Genomic DNA, 20,297 nt, shown 5'->3' on the forward strand with positions numbered 1-20,297 from the left:
AATAATTTGTTAATCACTTTGCTATGAAAGTTAATGTGAAGTCTCCCAGTGTGTGATGAAACACCATGGCAACAACAGAAATCATCGTGGATGTTGTTATGCTCCCGGTAAAGGTTATTCATACAGAAGCCTAATTCATTTACACTGCAAATGCCACAAGCCTCATGGGCTAAAAGAGCAAACGGAACAGGAGACAACCAACAAACAAACAATCTTTGAAGCAAGTGGAAAGTTTATTTAAAGAATAAAACATCTGAGGTGATGAGAGACATGACATTTTCCATTGGAGAGGGAATTTAGAAGATCTCTTCATCCAATATAATTGCTGGCGCTCAAAAGAATATTTGAAAAGAGCGAGTCTTTAAACGGCAATGCCGTCGTCATACTTTAGGACATCCTCTGTCTGAAAAAGAAAATATGAGCTTTAATCAAATCTTAGTTTAATAACTGTATTAAATTATACAGACACCCTAAATCCTGATTTGATCTGCTTGCCCTGGTGATGAACTACCAGGGGTGGATGTAGTTGATGTACCCCATTGACTTAGTAAGGGAAATACTATGGAATTTAATGGGGTCCATCAACTGTTTGGTTACTGACATTCTTTAAAATATCTTCTTATGTGTTCAGCAGAAGAAAGAAATTCATACAGGTTTGAAACAACTTGAGGGTGAGTAAATGATGACAGAATGTTCATTTTGAAGTGACCTATTCCTTTAACTAATGGAACCTTATTGTAAAGTTTTACCCTTTTCATATATAAATAAATAAACAACAAAACCTTTTTTTTTTTACACTGCAAAAATTGAAACTGTTCAAAGGACAGTGGCTCGTCAGTGCTCTCACCAGCTTTTGACACAGTTGGGCCGGGGAACGCTTGGAACAGCAGGATGCGGTCAAGTGAACCCATGCTTGTGCCTGAGTCTCACCTCTCTCAGTCTGTTTCCTGCAGAAAATAAAGCATTAATGAAGAGTTTTGTACTGATCTGCAACCAGCTCCTTCCTTTCAAATCCACTGTTGTTAAATAACATCAACTGATGATGTTATTTTCTAGTCTGACTATAACTTACAGCTTGGAGTACTGCGAGCAAGTGTCATCCAACTTGGACAGAAGTGCTGTAGTCTTTTTCAATTTACTTTCCTGTTCGATAAAAGAGAGAGAGAGAGAGAGAGAGAGAGAGAGAGAGAGAGAGAGAGAGAGAGAGAGAGAGAGAGAGAGAGAGAGAGAGAGAGAGAGAGAGAGAGAGAGAGAGAGAAAATGAAAGAACCGTTTGGCCAGTAATACAACCCTTAAAATAAAAAATTAGTATGTTTTTTAGTCAGTGTTCAAAGTCGAGCAGCGGGAGAGAAGATGAGACGTGCCGTTGTTTGACAGTTCGAGATTGGTTAGCACCCAGCGAGTACAAAAAGCACCCTGTCATTCGAAATTAATTGAAATCTCGCAAGACTCTCTAAGGTGAAGAGTGAACTTCATTTGTGCATGTTAATGATGTGCGTTCATTCCCTGGTTACAGATGCAGTTTAAACCCTTCAATTTAATGTTCACACCAGAAACTCTTCTCACATCTACTGTAGAAAAGCAGCGAGCGAGCAGATAATTGGAGGAACTGCAAGAGAAAACTGAAAGGCTAAATTAACCAAACATTGACACATTTTTGATCAGGCTACCTGTGGTTTTTTTTACATCATTGTTAAGCATGAAAAGAAGTGCTCATTGGGCTCCAGTCCAATTATAGCATTATAATATGATTTATTCAAGGTTATATTACTTATGAAATCCTTATGAAATGGTGCCTGCTGCCTCAACACAATTTTTCATGTGAGTTCTCCTTACTGCCAAGAGAACCATCCATCAACATAACATCTCAGCCCTGATGAGAGCTCCCATCTCAAAACCGAGATGAGACTTCATTGTCAAATCAGAGAGTGGCATGCTTCAAAAAAGATCGAAGCCTCTCACAATAGCCATCTTACCCATGTTTTTCAGCAATCTTAGTCATATAAGCACAAAAACCCCCCCCAAAAAACCCTTGAAATCTGAAGAAAGGCTTGGTTGTGTAATCCAAACAAAGAAAATGAAAACCTGCTGCTAAGCACAAAACATAAAACAATGATACAAAACTGTAGTAAAGCAGAGACTGGTAAATCATGTCAGTTTCAGGATGAACATCGTCTCACCTCCTTTGTTAAGCACGCTGTGACGTCAGCAGATGAGCAGCAGGCTGTTACCGTGTTCTTGATTCGATTGAGGACGGTTGTCAGCACAGGCAGAGAAATGGAGGAATGGTTTACTCCAATCTGGAACAAGTATCTGGAAACATGCACACATACATGCTTTTGATCTCATTCATACACTGACTTTAGGAAACATTCTTCCCCTGCTACTGCATACAACATGACATTTCTCCTTTTCAGTGGCCACTACTATGTATGTTCTGAGGGCAGAACAGGAGCACAAATCTTTTGCCAACCAGCAGGAGGCTGCAAGACCTCAATGCTCTCCATAGGAGGCTCTGATCTCTTCACCGTAGGTTTATGTTGTAACACAATGGGGGTTTTCAAACTGGGGTCCATGAGAGTGTTCTCCATGGACACACACATTTATATACGTCATTTTAGGGCTGTCAAAAGTCACTGTAAAATAGCCCTGGAACTATATTTATTGGAAAAAGCATTACGTCATTTGCAGACAACATGCTGTCTTAAAGGTATAGTGGAGGATTTTCTTTTTCCGGGTGGATCATCAAGACTATTGGTCCTCCTAGTTGTCAATCATTCTGGTGATATGTTTACGTAAGGCCGTCGTACGTGCTCGTCCCTAGGTAGTTTTCGCTTTCTGCGCATGCGCACTTTCAGGTGTATATGTGTGGTGAGCTACGGTTTCAGCCATTCATTGAAGCTCGCCGTTCGCACTGGGTTTTTTCAAAATGTCTGAGGGTCGCAAGAGAAAAAGTGTCTACGAATTGTATGACAAGAAGAGAAAGGCCTCTGAAGAAAGAAACAAGACTATCATGGGCTAATTAGTAGACTGGTAGGGTTAGGGTCATTAGAATAAGTTGACATGTAGGTAACTTATACTGTAGTCAGTAAAATATCTGGTGGGGGACCGTCAAAATAAAGTGTTAGTGGATATTAAGCCGACAGTTTACTAATAATACAAAAATCAGCAGCTGAAACATCTCTGCAAGAATACATATCTTATACATACATATAAGAATACTGCCATACATATAAAACACTTTGTTGTAATTTTAGTTTTGTATGTTTAACAAAGCAAAAATAATTTATACTCTGGTGGTTGGGAATAGGGATACTGAAAGGTTTACAACACAGTTTGTGTTTTTTTGCTTTATGCAAACTAAATTTTGGTGGCATGAGTCATTTCATACATTGTGGAGCTCAAAATAATGTATTTATACATTTAAAGGCTGATTTTTCTGGTCATACAAAAATGAAGAACACCACTAGGGGGTACAGTTGGACAGTGTATAACCGAAGAAGGAGAATCTATTATTATGCTAAGTTGTAATTATTATTAGTTTTAAATAAATATTAATGAAAACTTACATACTTCTCTAATTTCTGTCAGAACACCCCATCTCACATTAATTTCACTTGCATACACTCAGAAGCCACAATAAATGACCTAGTATTAGCCCCCCGAAGCACTCTGAAAATGTCACCTTTAATGACACTAAGCCGCGAGGTAAACTCAGTAGAATTTGCTAGCACACATTCAGAACGGAGAGTGGCTCGTAATTACAGTCCAAGATAAATTAAACATAGACTTCTGTGCACGGCTGTCTGCCCCTCAGCAAGAATTCATTCTTACTTGTCCACCCAGACACACAAGTGACTTCACAAGCTTCATTCATCACAGCATGCAGTGCATACCGGCTACATTTTCACTAAATGAGAGAGGCATAAGGTGCTGATCAGAGAACAGCCATTACATACTATAGCAAATGAAGCGACCATGATGCGAGAGAAAAAAGGTCAAAATCTTTGCTTGAGGGCATCATGTTTTAATTTTTGGTGCTCCAGGCAAGCATCATTTGCATGACAATGATTATCAGTCTGCAAAGGAAAAATGGTCTGAAATGTTACACAGAAGATAAATGGGTCTGTTCTGCATTACTTAATCTCATCCCATCAGTTTTCAAAGGAATATATAGGAATAACTCCATCACCTCAACTCCAATAATCTATAATGTTCTTGTTCATGTTCAAAGGAAAAATGTAACGTCCAGCTGTGGCCAGAATTCTGTTTTACCTTCATTCTGATAACGGGATGACTTAATTTTAGACGAGAAGGGGAACTTGTGAAACCTTTTCATGCATAGTTAGGACTGAATTTCAGGTGGTTCTTGCAGCCCAAATAGATCTTTGGTTTGATCTCTGGAAAATTGATCACAAGTGGCATTCTGAGCTTCAGTATCTGATGAAATGGAAGTTGCAATAGTCCTTTTCCCCCTATTGTGGCATATATCCAAGTAAAATGGCTTCTCGAACAAGAAAGAATGTTGGGAAAAAATAATTGATTGGATTGTTGGATGGTTGTGGTTTGCTAGAGGGGATATGGCTGGAGATCATGAATTTAAAAATAATGTGAGAAATCATTTAAAATAAATTATTGAAATATTCCATTAAAAGAACAGAATTGTCCATTTTGATTTCATGGTGACTAAGCAAAAGTCTGAAGAGAGTTGTTTTGATCGTATGATCATATTCAGAGTCACAGTATGAATAATTCATGACTAGTTGCACTTTTGCCCTTTAATAGACTAGCTAAAGATCAAAATCAAGAGGAACACACTCTATTGTGTTTGGGAAAAGGGGACCTGGTGGCTTTTCCCAGAGAACCTGTATTAAATCTGAGTGGGTCACAGTAAAAGCACAATATACCCATTATATCACTCAACATTGCATTAGCATATTAGCACATTTGGCAAGACAGATCAAAACATAGTGTAGTGACTGATGTCATTCTTCCTTCAACAAAATAGCACAGACTTTGGCACATCATAATGAAATAAGCTGGCTAACATTGGAAATATATTTTCCGGATGACCTTTCCTTTAAGACACGTATGGTTTCCCTACCACCGAATATTAAATAAGCACCTGTCAATCCCATGTGGTTGAACTTTCTCGCAGAGCTGGGATGAAACAGGATCGGCTACATGTGGATGCTGACGGGGTTGTCTTTCCAAGTCATCCACGCAAGGAAGTGTATCCAGGGCAGGTTTCCTGCAGCACCTCCGGAAATCCTCAGACATGGCATTAAGTTTGGATTCACTGCAGAGAACTTTCTGAAAGCTTGCCAACTATTATGAAGGGAAAAATACAATAAATCAGGCCCTCCTGCTGAATTTCATGACAAAATAAATGATATCAGAGGGTTCTGTCAAATGTCTCTATATCTGTTCCATGTACACTTTCTCTTGAATAGAAATTATAATCTCTTCTGATCATGTCCCTGTCCTGGTACTGCTGCACATATATTATTTAGTCTAAAATTAGATGACACATAATAATGATAAAATTGAATAGAAAAGGGGCAGCAGATGCGATAAACAACATTACACAACAGCAGGTATTGTTGCGAAGTACAGAGAGAAAGACTGTTTTTTCAATTGCTTCAACTCAAAGGACTCCAGGAAATTTGTATAATAACCACCAAGTATGGTCATTAAAATAAACCCAGATTCAGAAAATCCCTATCAATTAGGAAGCAGTGAGTATTGTGTCTTCCAATAGATGACATGTTTTTCATCAGTTACCCCAAAAAATATTCTTATTTGTCATATCATCAAATGTCTTATGAAGCGGAAGAGGAAAATTCACTGCCAGAAGGAAATCTGATCAAAATAATTGTCCCATGAGAGATTTGAACCTTTGTGCTCCTCATTGTGGTTTGTTGAACACAACATCGAGTGGAATCGGAGCGGCCTGACCGTTCTACTCACTTCTTCAATTATACATTCAGGTTGGGGCTGTAAACAGCATTTTTCAAGCCCAGATTGGAAACGACTGGATATGGCTGATGCATCTTCAAAGGACAGTCCTAGGAGATTTCCATAATATGCAGACAACCTATAAATATGTAAAGCAATGTAAGCCTATGGTGTGTAAAAAGCAAGACACACTTCATTTACACATTAGATGTAGGCAACTAAACAGTTAACTAACACACATCTTAAGATAAAAAAAGTAGAGAGGAGAAACAACTAAGTTTAGGAAGAAGTTTAGTTTTCTCATCCTCATGTCATTCCAAACCAATATTCTGTTGTTTCTTCCATAACAATAGGACTTTTCAATAGGAACATTTTTTAATAAAAGTGAAAAAAAACCTAAATAATCATAATACAAACTCTTTTCCATTCATTGACAGTTAATGTTAATGACTAAAATATTCCAATACAAGCATTTCAGTCAAATATGATTTATGCAATATGTCAAAACTTTAGCCCAGGGGAAAAAAAAGCTACCTGTGAGCTGGCAAGAGTTTAAAACTAGTCTGAAACAACAAGAGATATTCTGTAAATAACAGAATTGTCTTTTTTGGTGAACTTTTCCTCTAATGGTGTGATGATGCGGTGCAAGCCATGTTTGTTTTGTGTTTTTTTACCCAATTTTGTAGGATTTCAAATTCACTTGGTTGTTGCAAACATTGGATAGAAACCTCAAAAAAACGTTGCCGCTTCCCATTTGGAGTCTCTGTAAACAGACAGGATTTATATGAGGTACTTTACTAATAATTCCACATCAACCACCACCATTCATCATAATGATCATCATCATCATCGTCATTTTGATCATTATTGGGGTTTCAACCTATATAAATTAAACTGATTTGAACTGAATGATATCATCATATTAATCATCCTTATCCTCATAATCATTTTATTCCATTTCATTTTTCTGTTTCCCCTAGACAAATAGCACAGTTCCCTCCTACACAGCAAGTAAAATAGACATTTAGTTAGAAGCTGTTTAAAGCAGTGTGGGCCGCAGAAAGCAGATTTTAGCTCCATGAACAGAAGATTTGAGTCTGCTGTGCTGGCGCAGGTTTTGTGTTGACAATAATATCTTGGAATCCTATTTGTAACTTACAACAGACCATGCAAGAGCCTTCAGGGCATTTGATACCAAAAGCAGACACACAAGGCACAATGATGATTATTAGTCTCATTATAGTCTGGCATAGCACTCTTTAGCTTCTATACGGTGGCATATGGTACTTTTGTTTGATTGTCTTCAGACAATACATATAACAATAGCAACAAAGAGGGAGCAATTATGCGTCTGCGGGAAGTACAGTAAGTGTGGTATCTCATCATCCAAAATTCAAACACACTGTCTATCTCTTCCTACCTAGTAATGACTTGGCCCATTTTGACTTGGAACTGGACATTATAAAGAAATAATAATAAAAAAAAAAAACCTGTCATAAATTACATTTCCAACTATGTAGAAAATTAAGAGCCTAATGTTGTTTCTATTGTTGAACGTACATTATTTCACAATTTTTCATCAGCTTCTAATTAGACAGCTTATTATGTAAAATGAATGCACTGTGAGTTAATGAATGCATCCCTGCGGAAAACAACAATAATAAAAAATAATCTGCGTGCTGGTGCTGGTCCAACTTGAGGACCAGCAAAATCATTCAATTCTGTTTAGGTATATGTTTAAACATACAAAATGTATGTCTTGACAGCATGTATTTTGCATGCACAGCTTTAGAAACTTAAATATATTACTTGTACAGTTATTTTACCGTTATTATTACTGTCCAGATATTTTGGACATATGAACCGAAAAGGATTCGCAGACATTTGTATGTGCCTGAATTTGTCAAGCGCAAAATGCTTACTATTAATTGCTGTCAAGTACGCTAAAAATGTATTACTACTGACAGCACGTTACTTCACATGCAAAAACATGCTGTAGGCCATAATCAGCATTAGATATATTCACCCAACATGATACCTCTCACAGGGGTTATGCCACCCCAAGGTTTCCAATGAATGTAATCTGAAATGTATGGTTTATACTACCTCTTCGAGAAAACAAGAGATCATCTTGACAGCAGGGTGGCAACATCGCTTTGCCATTCTCACATGGTGCTGAGTAGCATTAAGAACAAAGCCTGCTGGGATGTTTCTGTGCCTCCGGGCAAACTCATACACATACCTGAGGGAGAGAAAATAATGACTTTGACGTCAATATGGTAAATCAAAGCCCTTCTGCTCTCTATTAGTAATTCTAATCATAAATCAAAGCCACTAAAAGTGTTTCTTTGGTTTAATCCTATCAAAGCAGAGCATAATCCTCATGTTTACTCATGGATGGGGGTGTGCTGTCACCAAAATATATTTTTATGAAAATGTTTTATCATCATGCTCCCAAGGCTTATTTTAGAACAGAATGATTCATGTGACTACACCATTTCAGTTTAATTATGTAGATATTTGTTGAAGAGAGGTAAGAAATAAAGCCAGAATTGTATGGACTAAAAGGGTTTCCGTCATGTGGTCTGTTTTTTTTGTAAGCAAAACAAATGTAATGACATGACATTGTATAAGTGATTTAGATGGAAAAATAGGAAAAGATAGGAAATATTTACATTTTCCTTGTTAAAATTAATATATTTATAAATAATATCATTTATAAAACACAAATTATGTCTATAATATTATAGCTGTGAAAGATTAAGATAAAATAAACAATTGATTAATCTTTATATTTTTCTGATCTTGTGTCGAATGAAGCGGTACTTGAGCCTGATAAATGGGACAGTGGGTACAAAAGACATGATGTATAACACCATTACAGCATTTTTTATGCCATAAAAAAACAGAGATCAGGTTAAGCCAGATTTACTTAAGCACCATTTGATGTATAGAATTATTTGCTATATAAAAATCTGCTTCAATGCGTTAACAGCACGCACCTCACTATTAATGCAACCACAATCAGAGACTACAATGGCCAAAAAAGCAATCAACACTCTTATGTATTTATTTATTTCAGAACAGAGGATTTCTAAGTGCCAAATTAATTCTCTATTATTACTAAAATTGACTTTAAATAGAAGTTCTGACCAAGAGCAACAAGCAATTATCACTACCACCTGTCTATTAAGCCCATTTATCTTTCCTGAGTAAAAAAATGAGATTAGATTTGCCAAAGCATGTTCTACAAATCAGGTAATATTTGCTGCGTCCCAATTGAAAGGCTGCATGCATCCTTCGAAGACCAACTGTGTCACTGCGGACCAACAAAGGCTGTGCCAATTTTCTTTTAAATGCAGCAATAAAAGCACTAGTAGGTTTAAGAACTGCTCTTGCGGCATCAGGATTAGGAATTCATGCTGGACATTTGGATGTCATAATTCATACCACTAGATGGAAGCTTTAATGTGTAAACTTACAGGTCTCAGTTAGCAAATATTCCACATTTCCTTTATATTCTGTCCGAATGCTTTTCATACCCATTCATGCCCATATTAAAACCATTCCTCACATGTAAAAATGTACATCACCTTGTATATTAAAACATCAATGCACTGCAAAACTTAATCTAAGATAAATCCATTAATCCTCGTAACTGTTTAATTTCAAAAACATCTATAAAAGACATTGAGAATATCAGATCAGAATTTCAGAATATCAAACACCCCAAATATCAGAATTTGTATACATAGATATTTGATAATATGATATTTTTTTGATAAAAAATGAAAAAGAGGTCTCAGAATGTTCTACTAAGGAAGGGAACACAGTGGATAAATAATAAGAAATCTTGGGTTTCTTGAAGCAGTGCCTTCCTTTCTTCAGAGACATAGTGGGATCTCACTTGGGAGCCCAATCACCTTCAAGTGGTAACAAAACAAGCCATGGACATAAGGGTATATAATCTTGCCAGAAACTCACTCATTCAGGTTTGTGCTGAGGAGCTGAGACGATGTCCCGGCCATTCAGCGGTGGTACAGGGTTGGGGCAGGCGGGGCATAACATCTCTGTTCCCTCCTTCAGGGTTACAACAGTACAGTAACTGAGACGTTTCCAATCAGTCAGTCACCTTCAACGTCACGGCCCAGACACGTGAGGCAGTGATCGTGGCTATCTTACAGGGCCAGGAAACGACAGCATCCAGAAATACATGGGTGGAATACCATCTTTAAAAAGGCGCAACATCACCTGTGCTTGTTCTTGATCTCACCCAAGTGAGATCCCACAACAATTGTCTTTCGACGTAACGTTGAGACGTGACTGACTGATAGGGAAATGAGTTTCTTTCTCTAATCATGCTATACCTGGGAGAATAGTTTGGGAAAAAAGAGAGAGATATGGCTATTCAGAGAGACTAAATAGTCAATGATTTTGTCTAAGGTAATATAATCGGGATACTTCATACTAATGAATGTATTCAGAAGGAAATGCTTAATTTGCTGATATAAAAAGATTCGGAAGATGCTTTCGATATTGTGACTTTTAATTGGGGCATATATTCTGACATAGGCTACTGCTTCAAGTCAGTGTTAAGTTGTGATTAGTTAGTCAGAATAATTATACTTTTAAACTAAGGTTATTTCAAAGGGCTGCAAGTTTGTCTATGTATGGGCAATGCCTTTCGAGGATTTCTGAGGACTTAATGATTTGCGTAGTAGTGTATATGCTAAAGAGAATGAGAGATGAAAGTGACCAGTGGTTAAGCAAGAATGTTGCATTGATCCCTTCTGTTTTTATTTCCACTGATGAACCCCAAATCACTGTGGCCTTCATAAGTAGTCCAGTGGGACAAATCTCACCTGACAGAATAGTTCTTCTTGTATTGAGTGTACTCAGTGCAGATCTCCTCATTTGTGGGCTCTATTAGGGATGGCAGCTCATCTGCAGAGTACCGTAGTGAGGCCAGACAAAGTTTCCTCTCATGACCCTGAAGTGTGCAGCACTGCTCAATGCCTGGATGTTTGGGGAATGGAGAGTCCGTTCCGCATGACTTCTCAGAGATCTCTGTAGCCTTAGACAGAGATTACTATGTGAATAAAAAGCAAGCAACACAACACACACAAAAAGGCACGCAAAACATACCGCGGTAAAGTACTGATAAAATGACCATTTTTGTTCAGTAAATTTGTCTAGAAAATATGTCTTTAATGACGTTTCAATACAAGTTCACTTATCATCGTTTCTGTGGTGGAGACATTGGGCCTAGTTTATCAATTTATCGTAGAAAAGAACGCAGATTTGAGCGCAGAAATCATCTTACAAGAGGGTTCACGTGCGATTCATGAAACATTTGTATGCTGCCAATCCCATCGTACGAATGATCTGACGTTGATAAATGTAGTGGCTGAAAATAACCGTCATTTAAATATCATGCCCCTAAAATCCACGGTTTAGAAGCCTTGCCCCAAGAGTTTACCAACTGAGAAAGTAACCTGGCCAAGAAGAGGAAGTAATCTCATGACCATTTAAATTGAGCAGTGTAATTTTTTTGTTTTTTTGTTTGATTTTAGTTTGATGATGAATGGCTGAAATGTCAAGTTAGCAACACTAGAAGTGATATGTTGTGTGTGTGTGTGTGTGTGTGTGTGAGGCACCTGTGTGGTCAGGTGTATTTAATAAAATAAAGATATATAAAGAAAACAAATACAAATTAGAGTGTCACAAAAACCAGCGTAGCTTATACCTACTACTTATACCTTAGACCTGCACAGTTTTTCTTTTTTGTTAATCTGTTAATTTAGCGAAATATATTTTGTGTAGTCATTTATTTTATTCCTTTTATAGCCTTTTATATACTTAATTTCGGTTCACAGAAGCGCTGCAGGCGATGTGACGATGCGTGAATCCTCATATTCTGTTGTTTATGCTGCTATTTGGACATGTCGCCTAAAGCTACATAAAAAACTAAAAAAGCCTAAGAAACAAACAAACATTTGTGGTATTTGTAATGGGTCACAGACACCCATGTTCTCTAATGTAATTTAAATTTGACATTCTAATCTAGTCGTATAGCGGTTAATGATCGATTAATGAGCTTCGGACTCAGTCAGGAAATAAATAAAGAAAATGCTCTCATTATAATTCGCCACCAGATTTACTATGCTGCACGCAAGTTCAGACTAACTCAAAACCTTGCATACACGATCTGAGACCTGGCGTGAGATTTGATCGTAGCCACCGCTCATGTACATATTGATAAATGCCAAGGTTTGCATGGAAACGAATTTCTGTCGTACTTTCGTTTCACAAACTAGGCCCATTATTTTCATTGGTATGGAGACAATCGGATACATCATAAATGGTTTTCGTATGTGCAGTGTTTGAAGCCCATTAAAACAGTCCTTAAATTCAGAATTGCAAATGCAATGTGAGCAATCAGCCAGTTCATATGAGGACATTTGTTCAAGTAATTATTTTTTAATGACATGGAGGTAAGCTGTCCCTAGGGAAAGACACTGATACATTGAATAGAGCAGCGAGTAACTGCGCACCCACACCAACTAACATGCACTGTAATTAATTTGCATTAAAGTGTGCAGAGGATAGGGCCTGTATAACTGACTGGATTGCAGGAATGTTTCTAGAGTCGAGCTGGAGTTGCTTCCAGTCAGGACTCATGTTATTATCTCCGTGCACAAATTGAAGGACAGTTTTATTTGCATGTGTAATGTAAGAGGCTATTTTGGAAACAAAGCCTGCAAGTAAGTGGCCTTTTGGCACTTCTTATTTTATTGGATGTTGGAGATAAAGGGCAAGAATCAATAGGGACGAGCGGGTGGAATTAGATTGGCAAATGTTATGAGGCAGATTTAAACTCATGTCATCTGCATAAGTACCACAACCATGTCAGAACGTGTGCTAGCAGCCATGCCACCGCACAGATTCAAACAGCTAGAATTACACTTTTCTCCAAAAATATAATTATCTTTCTTTAAATGAAAACAGAATGCTCTAAATCACAAACTCCGAATAATGGCTAAAATGCCTCTATCCCATCGCTAGTCAAATCTGTCTTATTGGAGTTGACAGCCACTGCAATGGTCTGGCTAACAAACCACTGATGTACTTACAGAATTAAAACAAGCTTGATGTCAGGAACACATGAAAACAGATGAGTTTATGATGAGAGATTTAGCAAGATGTGCTTTATAGTCAGGCATAAAAACGCACAACCTGTCACTGTGAAGACCATCAAGGGTGAAAGACTTCTAACAAGATGGGCTGTGTTAGTTAGAGATGTAATTAAGTTAAATACCTCCAGAACTTCCACAGTAATTAGAATGTAGTCACAAATCTATTTTAGATAGACTTAAGATATGTTGTGCTACATCTAGCATGTGATTCTGTCTTTCTCCAGTTTTTCTTCGATGTTCATGCCTTTGAAAGCAGTCTGGACAAGTGTATACAATTAGCTATGGTAACTTTTGGTATCTTACAGCTATCATTAGCTCAGTCCATTTTAAATCTAGGTTTATCTTGTTTCATTTAACACTTGGGTTAACAGTTAGTCTTGGATATTCAAGTTTCAAGATGTCACACTGTCGGGTAACATCCTTATTTGCATATTCACAAGGTCAATTAAATTTATTTGACAAACAGAGCTTGAAACGGACACCTGTTTGAAGCAGCCAGAGAAAACTAACAAAAATATTAAGAATCAAGAGCCCAACTCCAGGAAACAATGATCAACCAGGTGTTTTCATCACTTCCGGTGGAGAGAACGCTGGCGCATGTTGGCTGCCGCTTCTCCGTCCGGCTTTCTTTATTTTAATTGATTTATTCTTAAACAGTATTAATTTTATTAGTTGGTGTTTTTTTTCATAGCTTTTAACGATACTGGAGTTAAATTGTGGAGTCTTTCTGTTCGTGTCACTAATGTTTGATCGGATCTAACACCGTGGGATCGCTGATCCTGTCAACTGGGAACGTTGCTGGGTGCGTGACTGCTATCTCTGCTGCTGTGTGACAACAACATGTCTGGATTCTCTCTCAAGTAAATCAAATTGATATTTCTATTTCCTATATTTCTGTAATCCTATATGTGGATTTCCCTGCTATCTATTGTCATCATCATTTTGACCCTGTCTGGGCTTCGTGGAGAGCGGGTCCTTCAACATTTGGATTTCATCATGATAAGGTTCTCTTTCTCTGAACTTCTCTCATTGGAACATCATTTACTTCCTGACGTCTGTGTTCAAAAGACCCTGAAATCGTCTCGACTTCTACGTCAGCCGAAATACTTACACAGAGGGTCGCGGAACGTTCACACTACTGGGACTGGCATTAAAGTTTTATGCTCTCGGTCTATGGACTCAGAAACAAAAAAGCATTCTTTATGCGGTGTCTGCCATGCAAACTTGCGTTTTATCCACAACTGACTCATCTGAAAATGCAACTCAACACTGCGCGATTTGCACATCTAAATGCTCGGTCTTTGAACAATAAGACTGGATTTATTTTGTATCTGTGAGACTTGGCACCTACCAAATGACTTCATAAACTTAAATTTGAGTACTCCACCGGGATATATACATATATCCAGAGGCCGCGTCTAAGTGGTAAAGGTGGCGGTCTTGCTGTTATCTACAGAGATGATATATCTATTACGGAAATTACCATTCCCTGCGTATCATCATTTGAGTGTGTTGCCTTCAAAATGAACGGTACTTCTCCTGTTCTTATTGTACTCATCTATCGACCTCCGAAACCTAATTCTTTGTTTTTCAATTAACTCACAGAACTACTTACATCTGTTAGCTCTGTCTGTCCATCAATGATTCTCACTGGAGACATTAATATCCATGTGGATAACCTTAATAGTAATCCAACTGTTGATTACATGCTTTGGACATGTTGGCCCCTAGGAGAGAATGTGTTGTTTCATTTGTTAAATCATCTCCTTGGTATACCACTGAGCTTAGGGCTCTTAAGGTGAAAAGCAGACAGCTTGAACGCCAATATAAGAAACTTTTGAGTCAATACGCTGAAGCACTTAAGACAGCAAGAACAAAGTACTACTCGTCTGCAGGAAATAAAAATGTGGATGCACCATCATTTTTTAAAATTGAATTCTTCCAAGACAGAGATTCTACTCATTGGCACACCTGCGGCTGCTCACAAAGGGAGACATTTTTATTTGATTATGGATGATAGTGTTTTATTTCCATCTTCTTATGCTCGTAACCTTGGTGTGATTTTTGACGCTCACCTAGACTCACATATTAAGAATATTACAAAATCTGCATTCCATCATCTCAGAAACATTGCAAGAATTAGGCCCTATCTTACTCTACCTGACGCTGAAAGGCTTATTCATGCATTTGTTACTATATGTTATTGTTAGCGATGCTCCCACATTAGCCAGTTTAAAATTGCTTATAGACTGTCATGATTAGTATTTTACTGTGTTGTACTGTAATGATTATTTCTGTATTACTCTTGTACTTCTGTATTTTATTTGCCTTTACTGTCTGTAGTGCTTTGGGTTTAGAAAAGTGCATTATAAATAAAATTTATTATTATTATTATTATTATTATCACCACACTGGTGACTTCAAAAATGTGTTCCTCTTTCCTTCAGTGTGTCATCACTAATGCTCCTCAGTCCACTCTTTAACTAAATAAACCCATAAAACCCTGTGAGACAACCCAACAAACAAACCTCGATGCAATCACTGTCAACAGCTCATACCCAGTGGCGTAAAAACGGGGTAAGTGTATGCAGTGCATAAGGGCGCCGGACGGCAGGGGGCGCCATTGTGGCAAAATAATTCTTTGAAAATCTCCTTTAATATAACTTTATAAATGATAAAAAATTGTTTGTTATAAATTATGAAAGGAAACATTTTTATGTAACTTTTGTTTAGCATTTTAACTGATTAATTTATTATATCAATATCAACCTCTCAACTTCCAACTTCTTTAAGTCAGTCCCATAGACTGTAAAAAGAAGTTACAATGATGGTGACTTCAAACGAAACATTTTCAACCAGACATTAACATCTAAGGGCCCTATCATACACCCGGCATGACGCAAGTGTTTTTTGCTAGTTTCAGCCTGACGCAGTTATCATTTTCACGTCCTGCGCCACATTGTTTAAATGGCAAATGCATTAGCGCCCAAGGGCGTGCTGGTCTGAAAATGAGGTGTGTTTAAGCGCATTGTTGGCGCGTTGCTATTTTGAGGCAACTGAAATAGACAGTGCCATTGACCAACTGAAACCTGGTCTAAAGTCAATGGTGCAGTATTTTTTTGTCATTTAAAGAGCGCGCAAAGTAATGTGTGCCTATAGGCGGGTCCACAACGCGCGTACTCCCTGCTTATAACACACACAAGGATCCGCAGCAGCACACAAACTAGCCAAATATTAAAAATAAAAGGAGTACAAAGGTACAATGTAAAAGATTAATACTGTGTACATAAAGATATGGTGGAAACCGGCTTGACCCGTAGATGGTCTGCTTGCACGCTTTAACCTCACGCACAAGCAGATCTGTTTCCTCTCTGGACACACAACTGGCTTTCAAAGGGAATGGGAAATTACACTCTGATTAGTTTTTTGCATGTTACACCCAAAACACACCCATTACTCAGTAAAAGAATAGGGACAACCCTTTAAGACCAAGCGCTGGGCGCGCCGACCATTTTTCCCTTCATTAAAAAAGCAAAAGTGGATTCGGACACACCCTAACTGCACTTGTGCCGTGCGCTTAGATCGGTAAAATAGGGCCTTATATCTCAATAAGAACTTCTGTAGAAGTCAATCTGGTTAGTAATAAGGCTGCATCTCATTTCTCTGTCTTACCCCTTACTCTTACCCCTTCCCCTCGGTTTTGCGCGTTCATGTGAGGGGAAGTGGTGTCCCAATTCCCATTTTGATTAAGGGCTAGGGCCAAGGCGTAGGGCTACATAGCCCTTGAAACGAAGTTTGCAGAGGACCACATGAAAGAGAGGGGTAGGAATTTCTCAGAAGTGAGTCGCACAAATCTAAGTATTTTCAGCAGTTTAATGACACTCGTGTTTTATGATACTTTTAATAAAATGTTCAAGCGGTTTTAATTGTAATGTTTTTGTTTTGAATCGCTAGTTAACCGCTAGCTAGCAGCTATGCGCTATTTGCCGTTTGCTAATGTTTTGTTTAGCTATGGTGTCGCCGGCGCCGCCGTTAAATACAACAACTGCGTGTATTTAACGTATTTAACCCCCTCCTTTGCACACAAGCGTGCAAAGATAAAGAGAGACCAGGCAATCGATATCACAACCCGAGACGATGGCATCTTCGTTTATGTCAACGCATATCGCCTCTGTTGACGTAGCAGCCAACTATCGGAAAGGGAAGATGACGCAAACGGTAATCGAGTGGTGTCTCATTTCTTTGTTTCTTGACGTCAAACAAACGTTTGATTTAGATGTCAACCCGATTTTCATTTTCAACCAAAATCTAACGTCTGACTGACGTTGGAGTCTACATCCTTTGCCTGCTGGGAGCATTACTAGCATAAGGAGGTGATGCTAATCAACCAGTTCCTCAACACCTGGTTAGCACTGCTTTCTCTCTCCAGCAGGTTTTCATTGAAAGCAGTGGTAACCCCTATTTCAAAATGGCAAGTGTGAAATGTTTGATTTAGATGTGATCTTAACTGGGGGTTAATAAAAATACGATAACCCACAGTTAAGTTGTGTGAAAGTCTTCTTTTGTGTTTTATCTAATGGCTAATAGATTTGTATTTGCATAACTTTTCCCTGACACCTGGGATTCATTTGAATGGAGTTTGGTTTGTCACTTAATTGCATTTAGCCACAAAATATGTCATTATCGTAAAGGACAACCACTTACTCCTTTATCATAGCAGTCAGGACTGGCATCATCTTTGCAGCATTTTTCTGCAAGCTTGGTCATTTCATCTGCCACACAATTCACCTCCTCAAATGTGCCATTCGGGAATTTTTGACTGTAGAGGACAGTGAACCTGCAGAAGGATCGACGAGAAACATAACTTATGCAAGCATGTTCAAAGAATCTCCTTTTTTTTCTTTTTTCTATACATCAAACAGAAATGCAGGGATAGCCTGTGGACAAAATTCTTAATGGAATTAAGCTATAATTAACCAAATAATTGTTAAAACTAATGTTTAATAACCTTATATGGTGAGAACCAAATATTTTGAGCATATAAAGCAGCAGTGAATTTATATATCCATAACCTGTGGTTGAGACTAAGAATTGTATAAATCCTAAAATAACTTTATACTTGCATTTCTTTGAATTTTTCAATTCCAATGGCTTTGAGCTCTTGGCAAACATTTTCTTTGGTATAATTCTTCCCTGTAGAGATACAAAAATACAATGAAGAATAAATGCATAAAAAAATAAGGACAAATGCACTTATCAACATAGCTGTCATTAGCTATAATTTACTATTTATTATCCCTATATGACTAATTTATTAATCAGCTCTAGCTCACCTGCACACAACAGATATTACATCATTTCAATGCATATGCTGACTTAATCTTTTAAGATTTAATCTAACATTATTAACACAAATTCACCATGTAAGTGCCAATATTAAACATTTAAACTGAGATATATTGACAATGAGCCAAAAATGATTTTACCTTTTACCACTGTGGAAATACAGCATGTAAAATACCCTTAAATTAGATCAAGTCTGATCTTCCTACCTTTGTCAGCAAGCAAAGCTGGAACTATTAAAGCAATAATTAAAATGAGAGCTGTGTTCCTCATATTTTACCACAGGTAATAATGTGATAATTTCAAGATCAAATTAGGAACTGCCTCTGCATTGCAGATTTACAAGAGACAAAAGTGTGCATAGTCAAAAATTAACTTCAGTAAAAACAGACAGTTATGTAAATGTTTAAATGCAAACAAGACTCTGGCTTTCCCTTTGACCCCATGACACAGCTTGACAGCTAAAACACTACAACGTTTTGAAAGCAGTGATTCAAACTTACAGTGATCTACAGGAACAGCTTTTGTGAACATTTTAAAGGTTATACTTAGAACCTCACATTCGAATATTAGTTGATCTAAATTAGTCAAGATCTTACTTCAGATTTGAGCTTGGCATTAAGAAGTAGGCTAAAAATCTCTTGGAAAGAGATATTAGCTTTCACTTTGATATTCAAGTAAGCTTAACATTTACTTTTTCACTGTCCCAAATTCAAAAAATGTTAATGCTGCCTAGCACTCAACTTTTAAACTTTGCGAGTAAGAAGTAAGTTATACTCAGAACATATATTTTTTATGAATATGTAGCGTCTGGATCAATCAGACACACACAAATTATTCATTTATTTAATGAATAATCCAGCAAACTCACTCTCCCAACAAATGCCTGTGAAACTTCCCCGAAAAACTAACATCCCAAATGAAGCTAACACACTGGCAGAACGCGGTGTCTTGTTACAGGACACACAGAGACTGATAAGAGGATTTTACGATCCAAAAGAATGTCCAGAAAGCTGCGACTCTTACTTAATTCTCACTGAGAAGGAGAAATAAACCCTGTTAATTCTATATATTCTATATATAACCATTTGAGAAATGTGTAAACATGTATCTAATTTTCCGATCTCATGATTTTCCTTTAATGTGGTTGTCTTTTGTATTCTTGTAAACTCTATTGGGTTAATATTTCAGACTTTGGATAATATGGTTAACCAAATCAAATGTGTGGCATTTTTGGTATCTATAAACTCCAATCTTCATCCCCGTTTTGTTAATTTACATTACATTCTGCTAACTTTGTGACGCATTAGTATTATAAGCATCTTAAAGATTCTTGTGTTAAACATCCAATCAAATTGCATGGGTCGTAAAATTTCCCTCCAAAGGGAAATCTTCTCATTGGCTCACACAGCTCCAGAGGTTGTGCCATCTTCACGCTTTAAAGTCACTGATCAGCTCTTAGCTCTCGCTTAGTCCCTTTCTGAAATGCTGACGTGAAGATGATGCTGAACTAGAAGCCTCTAAGGACCCACCAAGCTTGTGCCAGGCTGCGGCCTTGTCTTTCCATTCACCAAAGATACTCTGAAAACCACTGGTTCTCTCTCATCAAGACCACATCAGCAAAGATCAACTGGAGCCTCAACAGATTGCATCAGGACAGTTTAATTCAAATGGGCGAGACATGCAAGTATCAAACTTAGTCTCATTATTTGATACATTAAGTATCCTTACCCCTTTAAAGAAGGGCGTGTTATAACTAAACTGATGGTTTGCTCAAGGCTGTTGATCTGCTGAATTTCA

At 37.6% G+C, this 20,297-nt stretch overlaps 1 protein-coding gene across 1 annotated transcript; it reads right to left on the bottom strand.

Moving 5' to 3' along the window:
• Positions 1-210: 210 nt before the first annotated feature.
• On the bottom strand, positions 211-18,879 carry gc (GC vitamin D binding protein). Its single transcript, XM_084415244.1, has 12 exons — positions 18,707-18,879; positions 18,278-18,347; positions 17,859-17,991; positions 10,821-11,032; positions 8,065-8,200; positions 6,633-6,721; positions 5,971-6,097; positions 5,126-5,328; positions 2,181-2,313; positions 1,073-1,143; positions 848-947; positions 211-403 (listed from the first exon to the last, which is right to left on the bottom strand). Exons 1-12 carry the CDS (start codon positions 18,768-18,770, stop codon positions 362-364), a joined length of 1,380 nt encoding a protein of 459 aa, XP_084271370.1. The 5' UTR covers positions 18,771-18,879; the 3' UTR covers positions 211-361.
• Between the last annotated feature and the right edge of the window lie 1,418 nt (positions 18,880-20,297).

Source organism: Rutilus rutilus, assembly GCF_951802725.1.
Source record: "Rutilus rutilus genome assembly, chromosome: 7".
Classification (NCBI taxonomy): domain Eukaryota; kingdom Metazoa; phylum Chordata; class Actinopteri; order Cypriniformes; family Leuciscidae; genus Rutilus; species Rutilus rutilus.